Consider the following 17,671-nt stretch of genomic DNA (forward strand, 5'->3'; position numbering starts at 1 on the left):
TCCCGGCGGGCGGAGCGGCGGCTCTTCCGCTTCCTGCGGGGATGGGGATGGGGATGGGCATGGGGCTGCTCCCGCTGCTGCTCCCGGTGCTGGCGGCCGCGGCGCTGGGCGCGGCGGGGCGTGGCGGCCCCGGGCCGGTCACCTGCGGCTCCGTGGTGAAGCTGCTCAATGTGCGGCACAACGTGCGGCTGCACTCGCACGATGTGCGCTACGGCTCCGGTAACGGGACGCGCACCCCTTCCACCTCCCCTCCTCCGCCCCCCCCCCCCCCCGGGTTTTCCCTGCTCCTGGGTGTGATGGCGGGTCTCCCTCCTCCGCAGGCAGCGGGCAGCAGTCGGTGACCGGCGTGTCGGCGGCGGATGACGGGAACAGCTACTGGCGGGTGCGGGGCCGCACGGCCGCCGTGTGCCAGCGGGGCACCCCGGTGCGGTGCGGGCAGGCCATCCGCCTCACGCACCTGGGCACGGGCCGCAACCTCCACAGCCACCGCTTTGCCTCCCCGCTCTCCGGGAACCAGGTACCCACCGCGGATCACCCCCTTCGTCCCGGGCTCAGCGCCTTTCCCTAGGCACGACCAGGCACCCCTTGTCACTACCCTTGCCAGGTCCCCTGATTGCCGGGTCCCCTGAGTCCCTGCTGGGTTTGCCCTTGCCCTGCTAGTCCCGATTGGGTCCCCCTTGTCCCTGGCAGTCCCACCTTGCTCCCTAGTTCAGACTGGGTTCTTCTTGCCCTCCATGTCCCTAATCAGCCCTGCCTTGTTCCCCAGGCCCTACCAGATTCTTTCTCCCTGTCCCCACCAGTCTCTCCTTTCCCCCCAGTTCTCCTTGTCCCTATCAGTCCCAACTCGGTCCCTCTTGTCCCCCATCTCTCTACCAGTTCTGTCTTGTTCTCCAGTCCAGACTGGGTCCCCCTTATCCCCTCTGTCACTGCCAGCCACATCTTATACCCCAGTCTCTCCTGGGTTCTCCCTGTCCCTACTAGTCCCAACCAGGTCCCTTGTTTCCCTTCCTTGGGCCCTGGCCCCAGACATGTCACCTATGCCCTCACCAGTCCCACCTTATTCCTCAGTTCAGATTGGGTCCCTCTTGTCCTCCGTGCCCCTACCAGCACTGTCTTTTCCCCTGGTCCCATCTGGGTCCCTACCAGCCCCATCTTGTTCCCCTGTCCATACTGGTTCCCCCTTGCTCTGCCAGTGCCTGAATCCCAACCAGACCCTCCAAGTCCCAACAACCATGTCCTTCCCACCCCTAGGCCCAGCCCCTTCTTCTGCCCACCCCAACCTGTGAGTACCGCCCCCACTCTTCACCCTGGTCCCCAAAACGAGCTGTTCTTCATCCCCAGGAGGTGAGTGCATTTGGGGAGGCCGGCGAGGGTGACTACTTGGACGACTGGACAGTGGTGTGCAGCGGGACCTACTGGGTGCGAGATGACGAGGTTCGCCTCCAGCACACCTCCACCGACGTCTTCCTCTCGGTGACAGGGGAGCAGTATGGGCGGCCCATCCATGGGCAGAAGGAGGTGCATGGCATGGCCACCTCCAGCCAAAATAACTACTGGAAGGTGATGGAGGGCATCTTCATGCAGCCCAGCGAGGCCTTCAAAGCAGAGCGGTACCACGCTGAACTGTGAGGGACAGACAGACTGAAGCTGAGCCTCTGGGCACTGCCCTGCTATGTTTGGGACCACTGAGCCCAGGGGATGGCTCCTCTACCCACCTGGGACTGACACACACCGGGACACAGAGCTCCAACACAAAGCAGATCCCAGTGTCCTGAATTTAATGTGGAGAAGATTCCAGTGTCCCTAATCTGAGATGAGGCAGGTCCCAGCATCGAGACCTGACCCAAAGCAGAGCCCAACATCCTAGATCTGACACAAAGCAGGTCCCAACATCCCAGATCCAGCACAAAGCCAAGCCCAACATCCGAGCAGATTGACAGACTTGCACCCTGTCCCTTGCAGCCCCCTTATCCGTCCAAGGACCCCCTCAAAGGACTGTTGTTCCCAGGAACTGTACCCCCTTGCTGTACCCCACTCCCTGCACACTGTGAGGACCTGGGAGCATAAAAGTGCTGAACCCTGCCCTGTAGTGTGGCTGTTTGTGTGGGGGATGCAGAGGATGGCTGGGGATGGGGGCCAAACCTGGTGTCACCCCCTCGCCCCATTTTGGTACCTAGACTCAGTGTCACCTCTCTTGCCCCCCTCCAGTGCCGGACCCAGTGTCACGCCCCCCCCCCATCTCCCCAACCCATTGTCACCCCCTTCACCTCATCGCAGCACCAGCCGTAGCGTCGCCCCCGGCCCCATCATGGTGCCGGGCCCGGTGTCACCTCCCCCTTGCCCCATCCAGGTGCTGGCCCCGGTGTCATTGCCTCACTGCGGCCGGGTGCAGCCCGGTGTCACCCTCTCGCTCCATCCCGGCGCAGGACCCGGTGTCACTTCCCTTCTATCCCCCCACCCTCCCCATCTCGGTGCCGGCCCCAGCCAGGCCCCTCTCGCCCGGTGCCGGTGTCACCGCTCGGCCCCGGTGGGGCGCTGCGGCGGCCGCGCTCTCCGGGAAGGCGCCGCTCGGCCCCGCCCCGTCCCGCCCCTCCCAGCGGCCACTCGGGGTGCGCGGGCGGCCCCTCGGGCGGCGGTGGCGGCGCCGGGGCCGGGGCGGGAGGGAGGGAGGGAGGGGGTCGCACCGGGGCCGGGGGCCCGCACCGGGGCCGGGCCCGCCATGCCGCCGCCGCTGCCCGCCGCGCTCCTCGGCATCGTCCTCATCGCGCTGCTCGCCGGGCTGCTGGCGCGGTCAGGGCCTGGGGGGCGGGTTTGGGGTCGTGGGGCAGCCCGCGGGGGCTCGAGGTGGGGGGTGTGACAGGGGCGGTGAGTGGGCGCGGAGCTGGCAGAGGGGCGATAGGGGGCTGGAGGGTGACAGCGCGGCGGGTGGGGCTGTCCTGGGATGGGAGGAGCTCGCAAGGGTCAAGGGGTGGCCCGTGGGGCTGGCAGTGGGGTGTCGGGCGGTTTTGGGGACCCACGGGAGTTCTGTGGGGTGATAAGGGTGGTTAGGGTAGTGTCAGGGGTGGAGGGGGCGCACGAGGTTAAGGGTGAGGTGTTGGAGGTCTAGGAGGGGAGAAGCAGGGGTTAAGGGGGACAAAGAGGGCTCTGGGGGGGGGTGGGGAATTTGGGGGGCTCACAGGACTTGCAAGGAGACTGCAGGGGATTGGGGGCTCCTAGGGCTGGGAGTGTGCGGGGATGTCAGTGGCTTGGGGACGTACAGAAGTTCATGGGAGCCCACAGGGGTGGGCATGGGTTGTCAGGGGGGTGTGGGGGTCAAAGGGTCCCCTCAGGGCTTGGAGGGCATGTCAGGGATTGTTGGGGGTAACCCTGAAGGGCCTCTGCCCCAGCCTGGGGCCCTGGGAGCTCCTCTCCACCTGTGAGTGCCAGAGCTGGTGCTTGAAGGGCAAAGAGAGTCCCTGGTCCCCAGCCCCCCTGACCCTGGCCTTCCCCCTGTCCCCGCAGGTGGCTGGCATGTCGCCTGGCTGTCACCTGGTGCCGGCAGAAGCTTCACGCAGAGCTGAAGATTGGCTCCTTTGGCTTCTTCTGGGCCCAGAACATCAGCCTCAAGTTTCAGCGGCAGCAGCAGACTGTGGTGGGTACCTGGGGAACGGGTGGTCACTGGCAGACAGGCAGGGAGGGTGGTTACGGTCATTTACTGACTGGCAGCAAATCTGTAGCCATGCTCCTGTTGGGCATCCCCATGACTGTTACCAGGCCCTTCCTCCAAGGGCCACACTTGGGGTTTTGGCTGCTCCTTGAATGATCGCAGGCATTGCGAGTGGAGTGGGAATGTCAGGATGAGCATCATAAGGCTCGGGTTGTTTCTTCTCTGACCTGCTCGTGTGTCCTTGCAGGAGATTGATAACATCTGGATCTCCAGTAAACTGAGCCGGGAGCTGCCGTATGTATCCCCACCCCAACTCCCTGCCTGCTCACCTTGGGGGTCTGGCTCACCCCTGGCCCCATTGACTGTGGTCCTGCTGCCTTTACACGCTTCTGACATCCCTACTTCCCCATGGTCTGCTCTGTGAGAGAGTGAACCCCTCTTTGAGGTGGCAGTGTCTTGTGGGTGCCCTTATGCCGGTCCTGCGTGTCCCTGGGGTGGGGGACATCACTGGTGGTGGGGCTGGGTGTGCCAAGTGTGAGCTCTTGTAAGAGCTGCCTGTGCTGTTCTCCCACAGGCGCTACTTCGAGCTGTGTTTTGGCGAGGTGCGAATACGCACAGATCTCCAGAAGGGCCCTGGCTTCCAGACGTCCGTCCCAGAGGCTCCCAGAGAAGCTGATGGAAATGAAGGCAGAGCAGACCTGACTCTCAAACCCTCCCTGCTAAGGCTACTTAGCCAGGTGAGGCACTGGCTTGGTGAGAGGCTGTTTGGGCTGCACTGCTGTTGGATATCCCTCACCGTAGCACCTTCCTCCCAGCTCTTTTCCATCCACATGGATTCCATCAACATCATGGTTCTGCACGTGGCCACCTCAGAGTCTCTCTGGCACATCCAGGCCAGCCAGACGCGTCTCCTCCTGGATGGCAATGGGAAGAGGTAATGCTGTGCTTGTGTGTGCTCTGCTTCAGGGGCAGGGAGGCTCCTCTGACCCCAGCCTGGTGTCTCCTCTCTCTGTTCCACTCAGCAGCATCTCATGTCACCTGTGATGTGACACATTAAGCTTCTCCAGGCTGGCCTGGTTCCTTTTCCCATCATGGGAAGCTTGAGTTTTGTGTTCTCCAAATAATATGTTGCTCATGTGCATGGACTTAGGGCACGATCTGCTTTGGGGAGCACTTGGAGCAGGGACGTGGGGTCCCTGTGTCCCACAGAAAAGAGTAGGCAGGGAGTTGGTCTGGCAGCAGCAGGGCCCACATCCTCCCTCTCTTCTCTGCTCTCCCCAGCCTGACCTGTGAGCTGAGCCTGACAAAGGTGAACAGCAAAGTCCTCCGGAGCAGCCAGCTGGTGAGTGCTGGAGAATTCCACACTTGGAGCCTGGGCACTGCCTCTCTGGGACACCCTGAAGACCCGCTCCAGCTTGTCCCTGAGGCCGGGCAATGCTATGAGGCTCTGAGCCCAATGCTGGGCACCTGCAGCACCCGCTGGCAGGACGTTGGATATCACTCCTTGCTGTGTCCCCACACAGGATGACTCGTGCCTGGCAGAGCTGGCCCTGGCGCTCTCCCTCTCGCTGGAGATCAGCAGCAAGCGGCGGCTGGTGGGCGTCCGGCTGTGTGTTCGGACACTGCAGGCAGAGCTGCACGAGGGGCTTTTCTGCAGCCCTCTCCTGCACCACGTCACTGCCGGGGCCCAGCGCAGCAGCACAGGGGAACAGCCTGCCACAGGTCAGGAGAGGGACAGGGACAAGCTCCAGGCAGGACAGGGGCTGGCAGTCCCCATGCTTGCACTAGAGCCAGAGGAATTTGGTTGTGCCATCTCTCGCTCCTGCTGCAGAGTGTGGGGCTTTGGGCAAAAGCTTTCCCGTGACTGTGTTCTTCTCCAGGCCCTGAGGAGCCCCCAAAGTCCCTGTCTATGCTGAGCAGGGACACACTGCAGCTTATCCCCAGGAGGGTGGAGATGAAGCTGGAGAACACCAGCATGGTGCTGTCCATGAACAGCCAGACGAGGTAAGGAGGCAGGTGGAGGCAGGAGGCTGTCCTAAACCAAATTAGTGCTTGGGACATGGACTTGGAGACAGCTGTGCCATTCCCTGCTCATCCAGACTGCAGAGAGTGAGTTCCAGAGCCCACCCCAGTGGGAAGGACTGAGCTTGGCCTGGGGCTGGGCTCCTGGGGAGGGAAGAAGGACATGAGCTGGTTCTCTAGCAAGACAGCCTGGTGGGATGTTCTTCTGATAGGATGAGAGCACTGGGCTGGGCTTCAGCTGGGCACTGGCTGGTGTCTGTCCATGCCACCCTGCTGATCAGCTGGTGATGAGAAATGGGGAGATGGAGGACATGATGGTGTGGTCCCCTTCTGGCAGTGTTTCCCTGCTTCTTACAGGCACCTTACCTGGAGCCTGAAGCTGCTGCAGTTTCTGTATCAGCGTGAAGAGGAGCAGATCCCGCTGCGCAACTTCACGCCCACCTCGGATCTGGACCAAATGAGTGTAGACCTCCAGCTGGAGGGCAAGTAGCCAGGAGGGTGCCCATGAGACAGGGCTGCCATCACTGCTCTCCACCACCCCTGACTTCTGCTCCTCTCTCTCCCCAGATGGCCTTCTCCTGTCCCAGAGCCGCCAACGCATCGTGTGCCTCAACTCCCTGAAGACCAGCCTGCAGGTAAGCGACTGCTGGGCATGGTCCTGTCTCCTGGGGGTGACTGGTTTGGCTCCTGGCATGAGTTTTTTGCCACCTGGCCCTCTCCCTGCTCTAGGTCACAGCCATTGACCTCTCGGCTGCTGTTCTGCTCAACACCTGCATCATCCACTACCGTCACCAAGAGTTTTCGCACTGGCTGGGCCTGTTGGCACAGGAGTACAGGTGCCGGGCGGTGCCTGTCCCCAGCCAAGGGCACAAGGGAAGGTAAACTTGGCCTCAGCACAGCTGCTGGTATCACAGCTTGTTTCCTCTTGCCACACTCTGGCAGGGTGCCCGGGTACTCAGCACCTTCTCTGCCCTGCACACGGCCTGGGGGATGGGGCGGCTGGTACGGAGAGCGGGAGGTGATCAGGGAACTCCTGAAGAGAGGGTGTCCCTCTGGATCTGTTCCCTGTCAAGCTCTATGGCCTACAACTCCCAGTAAGAGAGCATCCCTGCTTGTCCCGTGCAGGAGCTATCCCCAAATCATAGCGCCCATCATCCTGAGTGCCTCGCTGTCCAATGTCAACGTGTCTGTGCAGCTGGGGGACACACCACCTTTCGCCTTGGGCTTCAACTCCATCTCTGCAGGTACAGGCTGGCATCAGGGTGGCTACTGGGCTCTTCTTAGGGTTTGATGGCTCTGCCAGAGAGGTGCCAGGAGGGGATCCAACAGCTGTGCTGCCACTGTGCTTGCCTGTGTCTGCACGTGGCTGGGGGCTGTGGATCCCTGACTGGTTGTGCCTGTGTTGGGACAAGCCCTGCCCACGCTCACCCTCTCCTCTCTGCTCAGACTACCAGCACCTGCGGCCACAGAGTGTGCACCAGCGAGCGGTGCTGGCCGTGGACCACCTGTGCTGGCGTGTGGGCAACGACTCGCACATCCAGCGTGCCCCACATCCCCCCAACATGCACGTGTGGGGAGAAGCCCTCATCCTCGACTCCTTCAACCTCCAGGTGAGCGGCAAGCCAAGGGGGCAAGGGTGGTTTTCAGGGGAGAGATACCATGTGGGTGGTAGGGGGAAATCTGCAGCCTGAGAGTGATCATCCTGTTTGTCCTACAGGGCAGCTACAACCAGCCCCTGGGCATGTCCAGCGCCCAGTCAGATACGCTTTTCCTGGACTGCACCATCCGGGGGTTGCAAGTGGAGTCATCAGACACCTGCACTGAGTGCCTGGCCAGGGTCCTGCCCCTGTTCCACCCGCAGCCCAGCGGAGCTGAGATTGCCAAACAGCCCCCCTCTGCCTCCAGTGAGCCCTGGGGGCTGCTCTGGAAGGTGGATCTGAAGGTGGAGGATGTGAACCTTTTCACACTCTCGGCCCTGGTGGGTAAGTAGCATCCAGGCTGATCCCAGATGGCTGTCCCGGAATAACCCCGCAGTCAGGAGTCTGGCACGTTGTGATGTACCTCCTCCATGCCTCCAGCACTGATGTACTGTCTCTCTAGGTGCCTTGGAGCTGCGCCTGGACACGCTGACTGTCCTGGGAAGTGCTGAGATCTGCACGGTCAGTGTGCAGGGCATGGTGCTGGCCTTGGTGAAGAGCATCACTGAGAAGATGCAGCCATGCTGCAAAGCTCCTGCCATCCCCAACCCGGTGGCCAACCTCTCCATGCTCTCTGTCACCTACCACAGCAGCATCCGCTCCCTGGAGGTTGGTTTGGGTGCCGGGCCACTGCTTTATCCTGTACTAGTGGGACTGGGATAGATGGGGCAGGGGGAGGATTGGCTGGCACCAAGAGGTGCTGGGGAGGAGAATGGGGCTGTGCTGCGCGGCCCTGGCAGTGACATGGTGCCTGCTTGCTCTCTCTGGCACAGGTGCAGTGCGGTGAGGGGCTGGCAGTGCTGTGGAGCCCTCCTGACCACATGCACCTCTACCATCACATCCTGGCCACCCTGCAGTGCCACGAAGCCTTGCGGAGCGCCCTCGGCCACAGGACGCTTCCCTCCCTGCCCCCAGAGAGCCCCACGTCCTACCCGACCACCCCTACTGAGCCACAGGGGCCCCTCCAGCCAAAAGGGCCACCCTCCAAAAGACTTTTGTCCCTGTCCCTGGAGCTGAGCTCCGCCAAACTCACAGCCTTTGTCTCCGAGGCCAACTACATCAGCCTGGCTGCCGAGCGGACCTCGGTGAGCTGGCATGGTGGTGCCCTGCATGGCTACTGCCCCGAGCTGGCCGCCGGCTTTGATGGGCACAGCATCTTCAGCTTCAAGGAGGTGGAGGTGAAACTGCTGCCAGAGCTGGAGGAGGTCGTCCGGCACCGCGACGCCTTCCCCACCCTGCGCACCCTCCGCAACCGCGGCTGGGCCTTCTCCTTTGCCAGCGTGACCATCGAGTTCCCCTACCAGTATGACTTCTCCCGCACCCTGGACGCTGCCGTGGGCGTGCAGAAGTGGCTGAAAGGCCTTCACCGACCTGGGCGCCCCACTAGCACAGCTCTGCCCCCAGACCTCCTGCTTAAAGTGACCCACTTCTCCTGGGTCTTCCTGGACGACGTTTTCGAGGTCAAGTTACGAGACAACTATGAGCTGATGAAGGACGAGAGCAAGGAGAGCGCCAAGCGGCTGCAGCTGCTGGACGCCAAGGTGGCTGCGCTGCGCAAGCAGCATGGGGAGCTGCTGCCTGCCCGCAAGATCGAGGAGCTCTACGCCTCTCTGGAGAAGAAAAACATTGAGATCTACATCCAGCGCTCGCGGCGCCTCTACGCCAACACGCCCATGCGGAGGGCCCTTCTCACCTGGACCCTGGCCCACCTGGAGCTGGTGGCCATGGCTGATGAGTCCTTCCATGGCACAGAACGTGTATTGGAGCAGATGAGGGACCTGGATGATGTTAGCCCGTTCCCCCCTGAGGGTCTGGAGATGGTCACCCAGTGGTGCCGCATGATGAAGGGCAGAGTTAGCAGCTTCTTTGGTGAGTTGCTCTGCGTGAGGGTGCCCTTGGAAGACAGCACAATAGCTGTGTGGCCTGGGCTTCCAGGACAGGGACCTGCTGACACTGTGTCATGTGTAACCAAGCAGGGAAAATGATTTTCGGAGGTTCAAGAGAGTGGGGAGGGAGCAGAGATGTGACAGGAGAGTGGCTCCTTGTGTGGCCCAGAGTGGGGGACTGGGGCAGTGTCCCTTTGCTGCCCCATGTCTCAGCCCTTCCTCTGCCCTGCAGTGAGGATCCGTGATTACCCTCGCTACCTCTTTGAGATCCGGAACTGGCAGCTCTCTGGCCGGCTGATCGGAGCCGAGCAGTGCGGCCAGGCCTGCTCCCGGCGCCGCCAGGTCCTGAAGCTGGGGCAGCCTTGGGGGGATGCCACGGTGGAGAGGAACATGCCACCCTTGAAGTTCTACCACGACTTTCACTGTAAGAGCAATGGGGGGCTCTGTGCTGGGGTAGGGGTGGGGCAGCGTGGGACGTGCAAATGGCCGAGCCAACCTCTGTGTTCCCAGCTGTGATCTCCCAGTACACTATCGTGTGGGGACCCTGCTGGGACCCAGCCTGGACCTTGATCGGCCAGTGTGTGGATCTCCTCACCAAGCCCTCAGAGGATCCCAGTGCCCCGTTGCCCTGGTGGGACAAGAGCCGCCTTCTTTTCCACGGAGACTGGCACATGGACATTGAACAGGCCAACCTGCACCAGCTGGCCACTGAGGTGGGTGCTGCTGGGGTGGGGAACAGAGCATGGCGTGGGGTCAGCTCACACCTGCCTCACCTCCTCCCATCCTTGCAGGACCCCTACAACACTACAGAGAACATGCACTGGGAGTGGAGCCAACTCTCCTTCCACTGGAAGCCTGGGCAGTTTGTCTTCAAGGGCAACCTGGATATCAACGTCCGGACGGCCTCCAAGTGAGTGTGGGCCCAGGAGCACTGAGGCCTCCACCAGTGCCAGGAGGTGACTGGGGTCTCTTTCTGCATTCAGGTATGATGACTGCTGCTTTCTGCACCTGCCTGACTTGTGCATGACGCTGGACCTGCAGTGGCTGTGCCACGGGAACCCCCATGACCACCATGGTGTGGTGCTGCGCTCCCCTGAATTCCTGCCCGAGGTGCCAGTAGGGCAGCAGTATGACTCCTACCGTGCCTTCCGCTCTGAGAACCTCAACCTTTCCATCCGAATGGACCTGACACGGCCCAGTAAAGGTGATAGTGTCCTGGGGATCCCTTTGGGACAAGGGGGATGGGGCAGAGCATGCTGGTTTGAGCAATCCTTACCTGGCCTGGGTTGGGTGCTGCCATGACCCTGTCCCAGGGTGCTGACAGTGGGTGTATTCTCAGAGCACTCCCAGCCCCGGATCCTGCTCTACAGCAGCACCCTCCGCTGGATGCAGAATTTTTGGGCCACGTGGACCAGTGTGACACGACCCATCTGCCGTGGGAAGCTCTTCAACAACATGAAACCTAGCAAGAAGAAGCTGGGGCAGCATTACAAGCAGTTGTCCTATACTGCACTCTTCCCCCGGCTGCAGGCAAGTCCCTGGGGTGAGGGTCTGGTGTTACCTCCCTGCTCTGCCTGCACTGGGCTCTCAGCTGGACTCTCTGCTCTCTCACAGGTGCATTACTGGGCCTCCTTTGCCCAGCAGCGGGGGATCCAGGTGGAATGCTGCCAGGGACACATCTTCACTCGCGGCACCCAGCGGCTCATCCCACAAGGTGAGTGGGAATCCTGCCAGCAGCACTTCCTTGTATGGCAGGGCCCTGGTTGACCCCTCTCCCTGTCCCCCAGCTGGCACAGTGATGCGGCGCCTCATTTCCGAGTGGAGCATCACGCAGATGGTGAGCGACCTGAGCCAGGTCACCGTGCACCTAATGGCCTCCACTTGCGACGAGAACGCCGACCACCAGCTCGACACCCTGGTGAAGAAAACCCACCTGCTGAGCCTGTCCTCCCTCACCTACCAGCGGCACAGCAACCGCACGGCTGAGGAGGTACTGATGCAAACACAGGGCACGGCAGCCTGTGCTGGCCTGGTGGCATCCCCAGGACAAGGGGACCTTGGTCATTGAGTGCAAAGGGGGAGGGATTTGGCTGCAGAGGAGACAGATCTTCAGGGCTTCTGATCTCCCAAGCACCTGACCTTGTTCTACCCACAGCATCCCTGGCATGGGCCCATTCTGGGGGTTCTGGGGTGGTCCCCCAGGCTCTGGTCCCCATGTTATGCCTGCAGGGCCTGGCAGGGCTCCCAACCCCTGTGTGTGAGGCCAGTGGTCAGGGGCTGGAGGTAGCTTTGCCATGCTGAGGGTCTGACCCTCTGTGCCCAGGAGCTGCCCCTGCGTGATGGGGACGACGGTTTCCACACGCACCAGCTGCACTTGGTGGACCTGCGGGCGTCCTGGACTACCACGAACCGGGACATCGCCTTCGGCCTCTACGACGGCTACAAGAAAGCGGCCGTGCTCAAGCGCAACCTGTCCACCGAGGCCCTGAAGGGGCTGAAGATCGACACGCAGCTGCAGGCCAAGAAGCTGAAGCGGGGCCCGCTCTCTGCTCACTCCATCCCTGCCAGAGTGACCGCTCCCATCACCAGCGGCCGACCCGAGAGAGCCTCCTCAGGGGGTGAGCACAGCGGGGAGGGGAGCGAGGGGCAACTCACAGCTGAAAGCCATGCTTCCCTTCACCCTGTACCCCCCTAACCAGCCCCCTGCAGCCTTGCACTGACTCTCTCTCCCTCCCCAGGGGCTTACATGCTGCAGAAGCTTATTGAGGAGACGGACAAGTTCGTGGTGTTCACGGAGGAGGAATCGGGGGCCAGTGAGCAGCTCTGCGGCATCGCCGCCTGTCAGACCGACGACATCTACAACCGCAACTGCCTCATCGAACTGGTGAACTGCCAGGTGCCTGCCTGTCCCCACGACCTGGCTGTGAGAGGGCCCCAGAATGGCTGGTCTGACCCCCGGGGTCCGTCCCCCCACAGATGGTTCTGCGCGGCGCGGAGACGGAGGGCTGTGTGATTGTGTCTGCTGCCAAGGCCCAGCTGCTGCAGTGCCAACACCACCCTGCCTGGTACGGGGACACACTGAAGCAGAAGACATCCTGGACGTGCCTGCTGGACGGCATGCAGTACTTCGCCACCACTGAGAGCAGCCCCTCCGAGGGGGAGCACGGGCAGCTCTGGCTGGAGGTGAGTGTCTGGGGGGCTGTGATGGATGAGCTATGTAAGGGACGGGCAGTGTTGTCTGACCTGGCCAAGGAAGGGAGAGTGGGGACAACCAGCGGTGCCTCCTTGCCTCCCCAGGTGAAAAATATTGAGGAGCATCGGCAACGGAGCCTGGATTCAGTGCAGGAGCTGATGGAGAGCGGGCAGGCAGTGGGGGGCATGGTCAGCACCACCACAGGTACTGCCTACAGCACTAGCTGCTGTGCCTACCCCATTCCTGCTAGTGTGTGACCCCAAGGCTGGTGGAGCTGAGAGCATCTGACCTGTCTGTGCATGGCTCCAAGAGCTGGCTGATTCTCTGAGCCCTGCACTGTGAAGTTCCCACTGTGCCAGGACATGGCACTCTGACCATTTTGCCTTTGCCTGTCCCCAGACTGGAACCAGCCCTCAGAAGCCCAGCAGACCCAGCAGGTACAGAGGATCATCTCTCGCTGCAGCTGCCGCATGTACTACATCAGCTACAGCCATGACATCGACCCTGAGCTGGCCACGCAGATAAAGCCACCCGAGACTACTGCCAACCAGGAGAAGGAAGATCTGCTAAAGAAGCAGGAGGGTGGGTACATCCAGGCAGTGTGCCTTGGGGTAAAACTCTGGGCTAACACACAGGTGCTGGCTAACTGTAGGAGTGGTCTGTGTTGGCCCCGCTGAGATCAGAGGGGTGCATACAGCCCCTGCAGTGCACCAGATGATGCTGATCATGCTGTGCTTGCTGGAACCAGTGTAACCCCCATCCATTTCTGGCTGGTTACCATTTGTATCCTGTTTCTGACCATGCTGAGGCCCCACTTGCTCTTTGTGCCTCTGTAGGAGCTGTGGATACCTTCACACTGATCCACCACGACCTGGAGATCTCCACCAACCCCGCGCAGTATGCCATGATCCTTGACATAGTCAACAACCTGCTGCTGCATGTGGAGCCCAAACGCAAGGTATCTACATTTATGCTCCAAATATAGAGGCAGTAACCAGAGAGCTAAGCCATAGGCTTTCAGGTACTGAAGGAAGTTTATTTTGGAAACACTAGACAACCGCGAAATTCACAGCTGGGTGGAAAGAAACAACACACACTGAGGAGGGCTCCTTGTCCATACATATCAAAGGCCCAGGCTTGCCCATACTGTCCTGTGAGCTGCTTTTTGCAGTTTCTTCCCTTTTTCTTCTCCTCTTCTCTTCCCCCATCTGTGGGAAAGAATGCTTTCATGTACTTTTCAAACCCCTTTCTTGATAAGGGTTTGCCTGTTCTGTCCGTCCTGGCAAAAAGCAGCCCAGCCTGAGGGAAAGACAGAATATGGGCTATTCTCATACAGTCTTCCAAACTTAGTTTCTTTCAACCACTAAATGTCTCTTAAGCAAAGAGAAATTCTCAAAAAGAGAAATTCTCCTCACCCATTTCTTGCACAGGGTCCCCTCAAACCCCCTACACCACGGGACTTCAGGTCACTGAGTCACTCACTGCACTCAGACACTCCTAACCTTCCCCTGTCCCCGTGTCCAGGAGCACAGTGAGAAGAAGCAGCGGGTGCGCTTCCAGCTGGAAATCTCCAGCAACCCTGAGGAGCAGCGCAGCAGTATCCTACACCTGCAAGAAGCCGTGCGGCAGCATGTGGCCCAGATCCGGCAGCTGGAGAAGCAGATGTACTCCAACATGAAGGTGAGCCCACATACAGGCAGTGCCTGGCTCCCCAGGATCCCCTCTCCAGGGCAGAGGGTGCTGAGGGTTGTCTGTCCTTCAGTCCTTGAAGGATGACAGCAAGAACGAGATCCTGCTCGACCTGAACCACAGGCTGCAGCAGCAGCTAAGCCAGGAGAAAGCTGACCTGCAGCTGGAGAGTGAAGAGCTAAACATACTCATCAGGTAGGAAAGGGGGAATGGCTTGAAACTGAAAGCAGGTTTGGATTGGGTATTAAGAAGAAATTATTCCCTGTGAGGGTAGTGAGGCTCTGGCACAGGTTGTCCAGAGAAGCTGTGGCTGTCCCATCCCTGGAAGTGTCCAAGGCCAGGTTAGATGGGGCTTGGAGCAACCTTGTCTAGTGGAAGCTGTCCCTGTCGGTGGCAAGGGGTTAAAAATAGATGAGATTTAAGGTCCCTTCCAACTCCAGCCATTCAATGATTATATGATCTCTGCCTTCCTCAGCATCATGTCCCCCTTACTCAGGGCTCCCACATCCCAGTGCTCTCCTCTCTGCTGCAGGTGTTTCAAGGACTTCCAGCTGCAGCGAGCCAACAAGATGGAGCTGCGAAAGCAGCCGGAGGACGTGAGCGTGGCACGGCGCACTGAGTTCTACTTTGCCCAGGCCCGCTGGCGCCTGACCGAGGAGGACGGGCAGCTGGGCATAGCCGAGCTGGAGCTCCAGCGCTTCCTCTACAGCAAGGTGTGGAGCTGGCCAGTGATACCCACAGCCCCCGAGCTGGGGACAAGGGACATGGGCTGACAGTTTTGTCTGTGCAGGTCAACAAGTCTGATGACACGGCCGAGCATCTGCTGGAGCTGGGCTGGGTGACAATGAACAACCTCCTGCCCAACGCTGTGTACAAGGCAAGTGGCAGCCTGGGGGAGCAGCACTGTGTCCTGGAGACATGTGGGTGGCCCGGCCAGAGTGGCCTGTCCTCATCCCAGCCATCCGTCCTCTTCCCTGCAGGTGGTGCTGCGTCCCCAGAGCTCCTGCCAGTCTGGCCGGCAGCTGGCACTGAGGATTTTCAGCAAGGTCCGGCCACCCGTGGGAGGCATCTCCATTAAGGAGCATTTCGAGGTGCCACGACCGGGCTGGGAGGTGCAAGGGTCTCTGTGGGGCACAGGCAGCGTGTGCCTTGTTGTCTCGTGCGAGTCTCAAGGGAAACTTCACACACACCAATATGATGTTTTAGAAGCTCCGACTTTATTGAAAATTATGCTTTCTTTTATACAGTTTAATAATTACCATATATGTGACTATTTAACTTGTTATTGCTTACATACACAAAACACAAGTTGTTCACACGACTAAACTACATCGTTACTGGTTAGCTAATATATCTTATTTTTCTAAATTATTCTTCTTCTCCATCTAACCATAACACTCTATTTATATGCCTCTTGGCAGGTTTAACTCAGCCTCCCATCTGCAGGGGCTGTTTTTCTCCTTCCTCTAGATGTCCAGTCCTTGTTGTATCATCAAAAACACTCAGTCCTTGAAACTTTCCTCAAATCCCCATCAGCTGGTCCACTCCTGTCCTAACCCAAAAAGTCCCTAATTCTCCTTCAGTGCCTGGCTCTGACATGTCTCTCTCCCCACAGGTGAACGTGGTACCCCTCACCATCCAGCTCACCCACCAGTTCTTTCACAGGATGATGGGTTTCTTCTTCCCCGGCCGTAATGTGGAGGAGGAGGAGGTGGGGGATGAGGAAGATAAGTCCAAGCTGGTGACAACAGGTGAGAGGCTCATGATCATCCTCCTCCCTGGATGTCCTTGAGCAGCTCCGTCTGCATGTCCAGGTTATGTTTGTGGGCAGCTGCTGGCAAGCCATGTATTGAGGGACAGGGATTTATGGTCTCCCCTGTAGACAGGGAGCCGGTGGGAGGGTCTGGGTCATGGCTAACTCCCAGCTGGACCCCAGCCGGACCCCAGCCACCACCTCCCACCCTGTTTGCCCCAGGGATCCCCGTGGTGAAGCCGCGGCAGCTGATCGTGGCCGATGACTCACTGGGCCCAGGCAAGGGAGTTGCTCAGGGACTGAATCGGACATCAGGGGTCAGAAGATCATTCCGAAAAGCACCCGAGGTACCTGCTGCTGCCTTGAAGGGGGAATGTGGGAGAGCCCTGCTGTGGCGTCAGTCTGTTTTTCCTTGGCTGCAGGGCTGGGCAGCCATGTCCTCCCCCACTTGCCTGTCTGTTCTCTCCTGCTCCCTCCCACCATGAGGATTTGCATCCTTTACAACCAGGCGCCTGCACGCTTGATGTGATCCCTGCAGCATCTCATTTTTCTAACACCATGCCAGATCAGCTCTCACCTCTCCCTGGTGAAGCAATGCCTTGGCCTAGTGCCCAGCTGTCCCTTCCCTGCTGGTTTCTGGCTGTGTCCCCTCTCCTTACCTTCTGCTCATGGTTCCTGCTCTGTCTCCAGCATCCCGTGGATGACATAGACAAGATGAAGGAGCGTGCAGCCATGAACAACTCCTTCATCTACATCAAGATCCCACAGGTGCCACTCTGTGTCAGCTACAAGGTGCGGGGCCAGAGGGACAGGGCGTGCTGGGGGGGGGGTCTGGTGCATCATCCCACACTGACATACCCCCATCACTCAGGGTGAGAAGAACAGCGTGGACTGGGGTGACCTGAACCTGGTGCTGCCGTGCCTGGAGTACCACAACAACACGTGGACGTGGCTGGACTTCGCCATGGCGGTGAAGAGGGACAGCCGCAAAGCCTTGGTAGCACAGGTATGTGGGACCCCATCCCGCTTCCCACCCTGCAGGCTGCCGGAGCTGCTCTGCCCAGATTGGAGGTGGTAACCCCAGGGCTGGCGGCACGTTCTCCAAAATGGGAAGCAGCCACACTGGCTCAGCAGCTCAGGCTCTCCCACATGCCGAGGGGCCTGGGTGTGGCCATGGGGGTGCTGAGCCCCCTAAATCCCGGGGCAGGTGATCAAAGAGAAGCTACGCCTGAAGCCAGCGGCGGGCGCGGAGGCCCGGGGGAAGCTGGAGAGCAAATCAGACGGGACCATCCAGCAGCAGGAGGAGGACGAGAAGGCGCGTCTGCTCATCGGGCTGAGCGTGGGCGAGAAGAACCCCAGCAAGAAGTCGATTTTCGGCAGGCGCAAATGACGGCAGCACCCGGCAGGCCGGGAAGGGACTGGAGTGCCCTGTGCTCCCCCCTTGGCGGGGGGGCACCCCTAAGGTGGAGGGGGGGGCTGCGCTGCTCGGCACGGCGATGCCCGAGCCAGGGATTAGCCACTCGCAGGCCCTCGGCAGCCCCGTCGCTGCGGGGCAGGGGTGCAGCAGCACGGGGATGTGGGGGCACAAGGTGCTCCGGGGCCGCTTTGTGGGGTGCAGGCCCTCGTGCCAAGGGCTCCCGAGAGCTTCCCCCCCTCCCTGCTGTGCGGGTGCTGGGCCCAGCCCCTGGGCCTGGTGAAGCAGCAGGATCGCTCCAGGCTGGGAGAAAGGGGAACAGGAGAGAGTTTAAATAAAAGAGTTTTTAATTTGGAACGGTCTTGAGCCAG

At 60.4% G+C, this 17,671-nt stretch overlaps 2 protein-coding genes across 5 annotated transcripts in view; both read left to right on the forward strand.

Annotated features, from left to right (window-relative positions):
• Window positions 1-1,977, forward strand: part of SDF2 (stromal cell derived factor 2) — a 2,696-nt gene extending 719 nt beyond the window's left edge. The window contains exons 1-3 of one of the 2 annotated variants that reach the window (XM_027890066.1): window positions 3-219; window positions 321-517; window positions 1,342-1,977. In XM_027890066.1, the coding sequence (XP_027745867.1) occupies window positions 42-219; window positions 321-517; window positions 1,342-1,629 (663 nt within the window). In that variant the 5' untranslated portion in view covers window positions 3-41 and the 3' untranslated portion in view covers window positions 1,630-1,977. Of the gene's footprint in view, window positions 1-2; window positions 220-320; window positions 518-1,341 lie in introns of those variants that run through there. The other variant, XM_027890068.1, reaches the window with a different exon arrangement.
• A 737-nt stretch (window positions 1,978-2,714) lies between these two features.
• KIAA0100 (KIAA0100 ortholog) lies at window positions 2,715-17,657 on the forward strand. 3 transcript variants are annotated; one of them, XM_027890060.1, is made up of 39 exons: window positions 2,715-2,790; window positions 3,502-3,631; window positions 3,894-3,940; window positions 4,221-4,383; window positions 4,462-4,580; window positions 4,928-4,988; window positions 5,170-5,368; window positions 5,527-5,650; window positions 6,026-6,150; window positions 6,236-6,303; window positions 6,398-6,546; window positions 6,794-6,912; window positions 7,115-7,278; window positions 7,386-7,650; window positions 7,769-7,974; window positions 8,139-9,234; window positions 9,484-9,675; window positions 9,762-9,964; window positions 10,043-10,161; window positions 10,235-10,455; window positions 10,591-10,781; window positions 10,866-10,965; window positions 11,039-11,241; window positions 11,575-11,869; window positions 11,990-12,147; window positions 12,228-12,434; window positions 12,549-12,648; window positions 12,844-13,026; window positions 13,281-13,402; window positions 13,969-14,124; window positions 14,207-14,328; window positions 14,666-14,846; window positions 14,924-15,010; window positions 15,114-15,224; window positions 15,749-15,884; window positions 16,109-16,233; window positions 16,577-16,678; window positions 16,758-16,892; window positions 17,094-17,282. In XM_027890060.1, exons 1-39 carry the CDS (start codon window positions 2,720-2,722, stop codon window positions 17,274-17,276), a joined length of 6,738 nt encoding a protein of 2,245 aa, XP_027745861.1. In that variant the 5' UTR covers window positions 2,715-2,719; the 3' UTR covers window positions 17,277-17,282. The 3 variants fall into 3 exon arrangements, with proteins under 3 accessions (XP_027745861.1, XP_027745862.1, XP_027745860.1); XM_027890059.1 differs by lacking the exon at window positions 2,715-2,790 and having other exon boundaries at window positions 3,491-3,631; window positions 17,094-17,657; XM_027890061.1 differs by lacking the exons at window positions 15,749-15,884; window positions 16,109-16,233; window positions 16,577-16,678; window positions 16,758-16,892; window positions 17,094-17,282 and adding an exon at window positions 15,717-15,744 and having other exon boundaries at window positions 15,114-15,277.
• The last annotated feature ends 14 nt before the right edge of the window (window positions 17,658-17,671 follow it).

Source organism: Empidonax traillii, unplaced genomic scaffold (assembly GCF_003031625.1).
Source record: "Empidonax traillii isolate 1590-97213 ecotype Southwest subspecies unplaced genomic scaffold, ASM303162v1 scaffold276:size1176444, whole genome shotgun sequence".
NCBI classification, from domain to species: Eukaryota; Metazoa; Chordata; class Aves; order Passeriformes; family Tyrannidae; genus Empidonax; species Empidonax traillii.

Coding starts and splice junctions, on each gene's coding strand:
- KIAA0100 (XM_027890060.1), top strand. CDS start 2,720: ATGCCGCCGCCGCTGCCCGCCGCGCTCCTCGGCATCGTCCTCATCGCG. Junction 5,369..5,526: donor AGGGGAACAGCCTGCCACAG/GTCAGGAGAGGG, acceptor GTTCTTCTCCAG/GCCCTGAGGAGCCCCCAAAG. Junction 6,547..6,793: donor AGCCAAGGGCACAAGGGAAG/GTAAACTTGGCC, acceptor TGTCCCGTGCAG/GAGCTATCCCCAAATCATAG.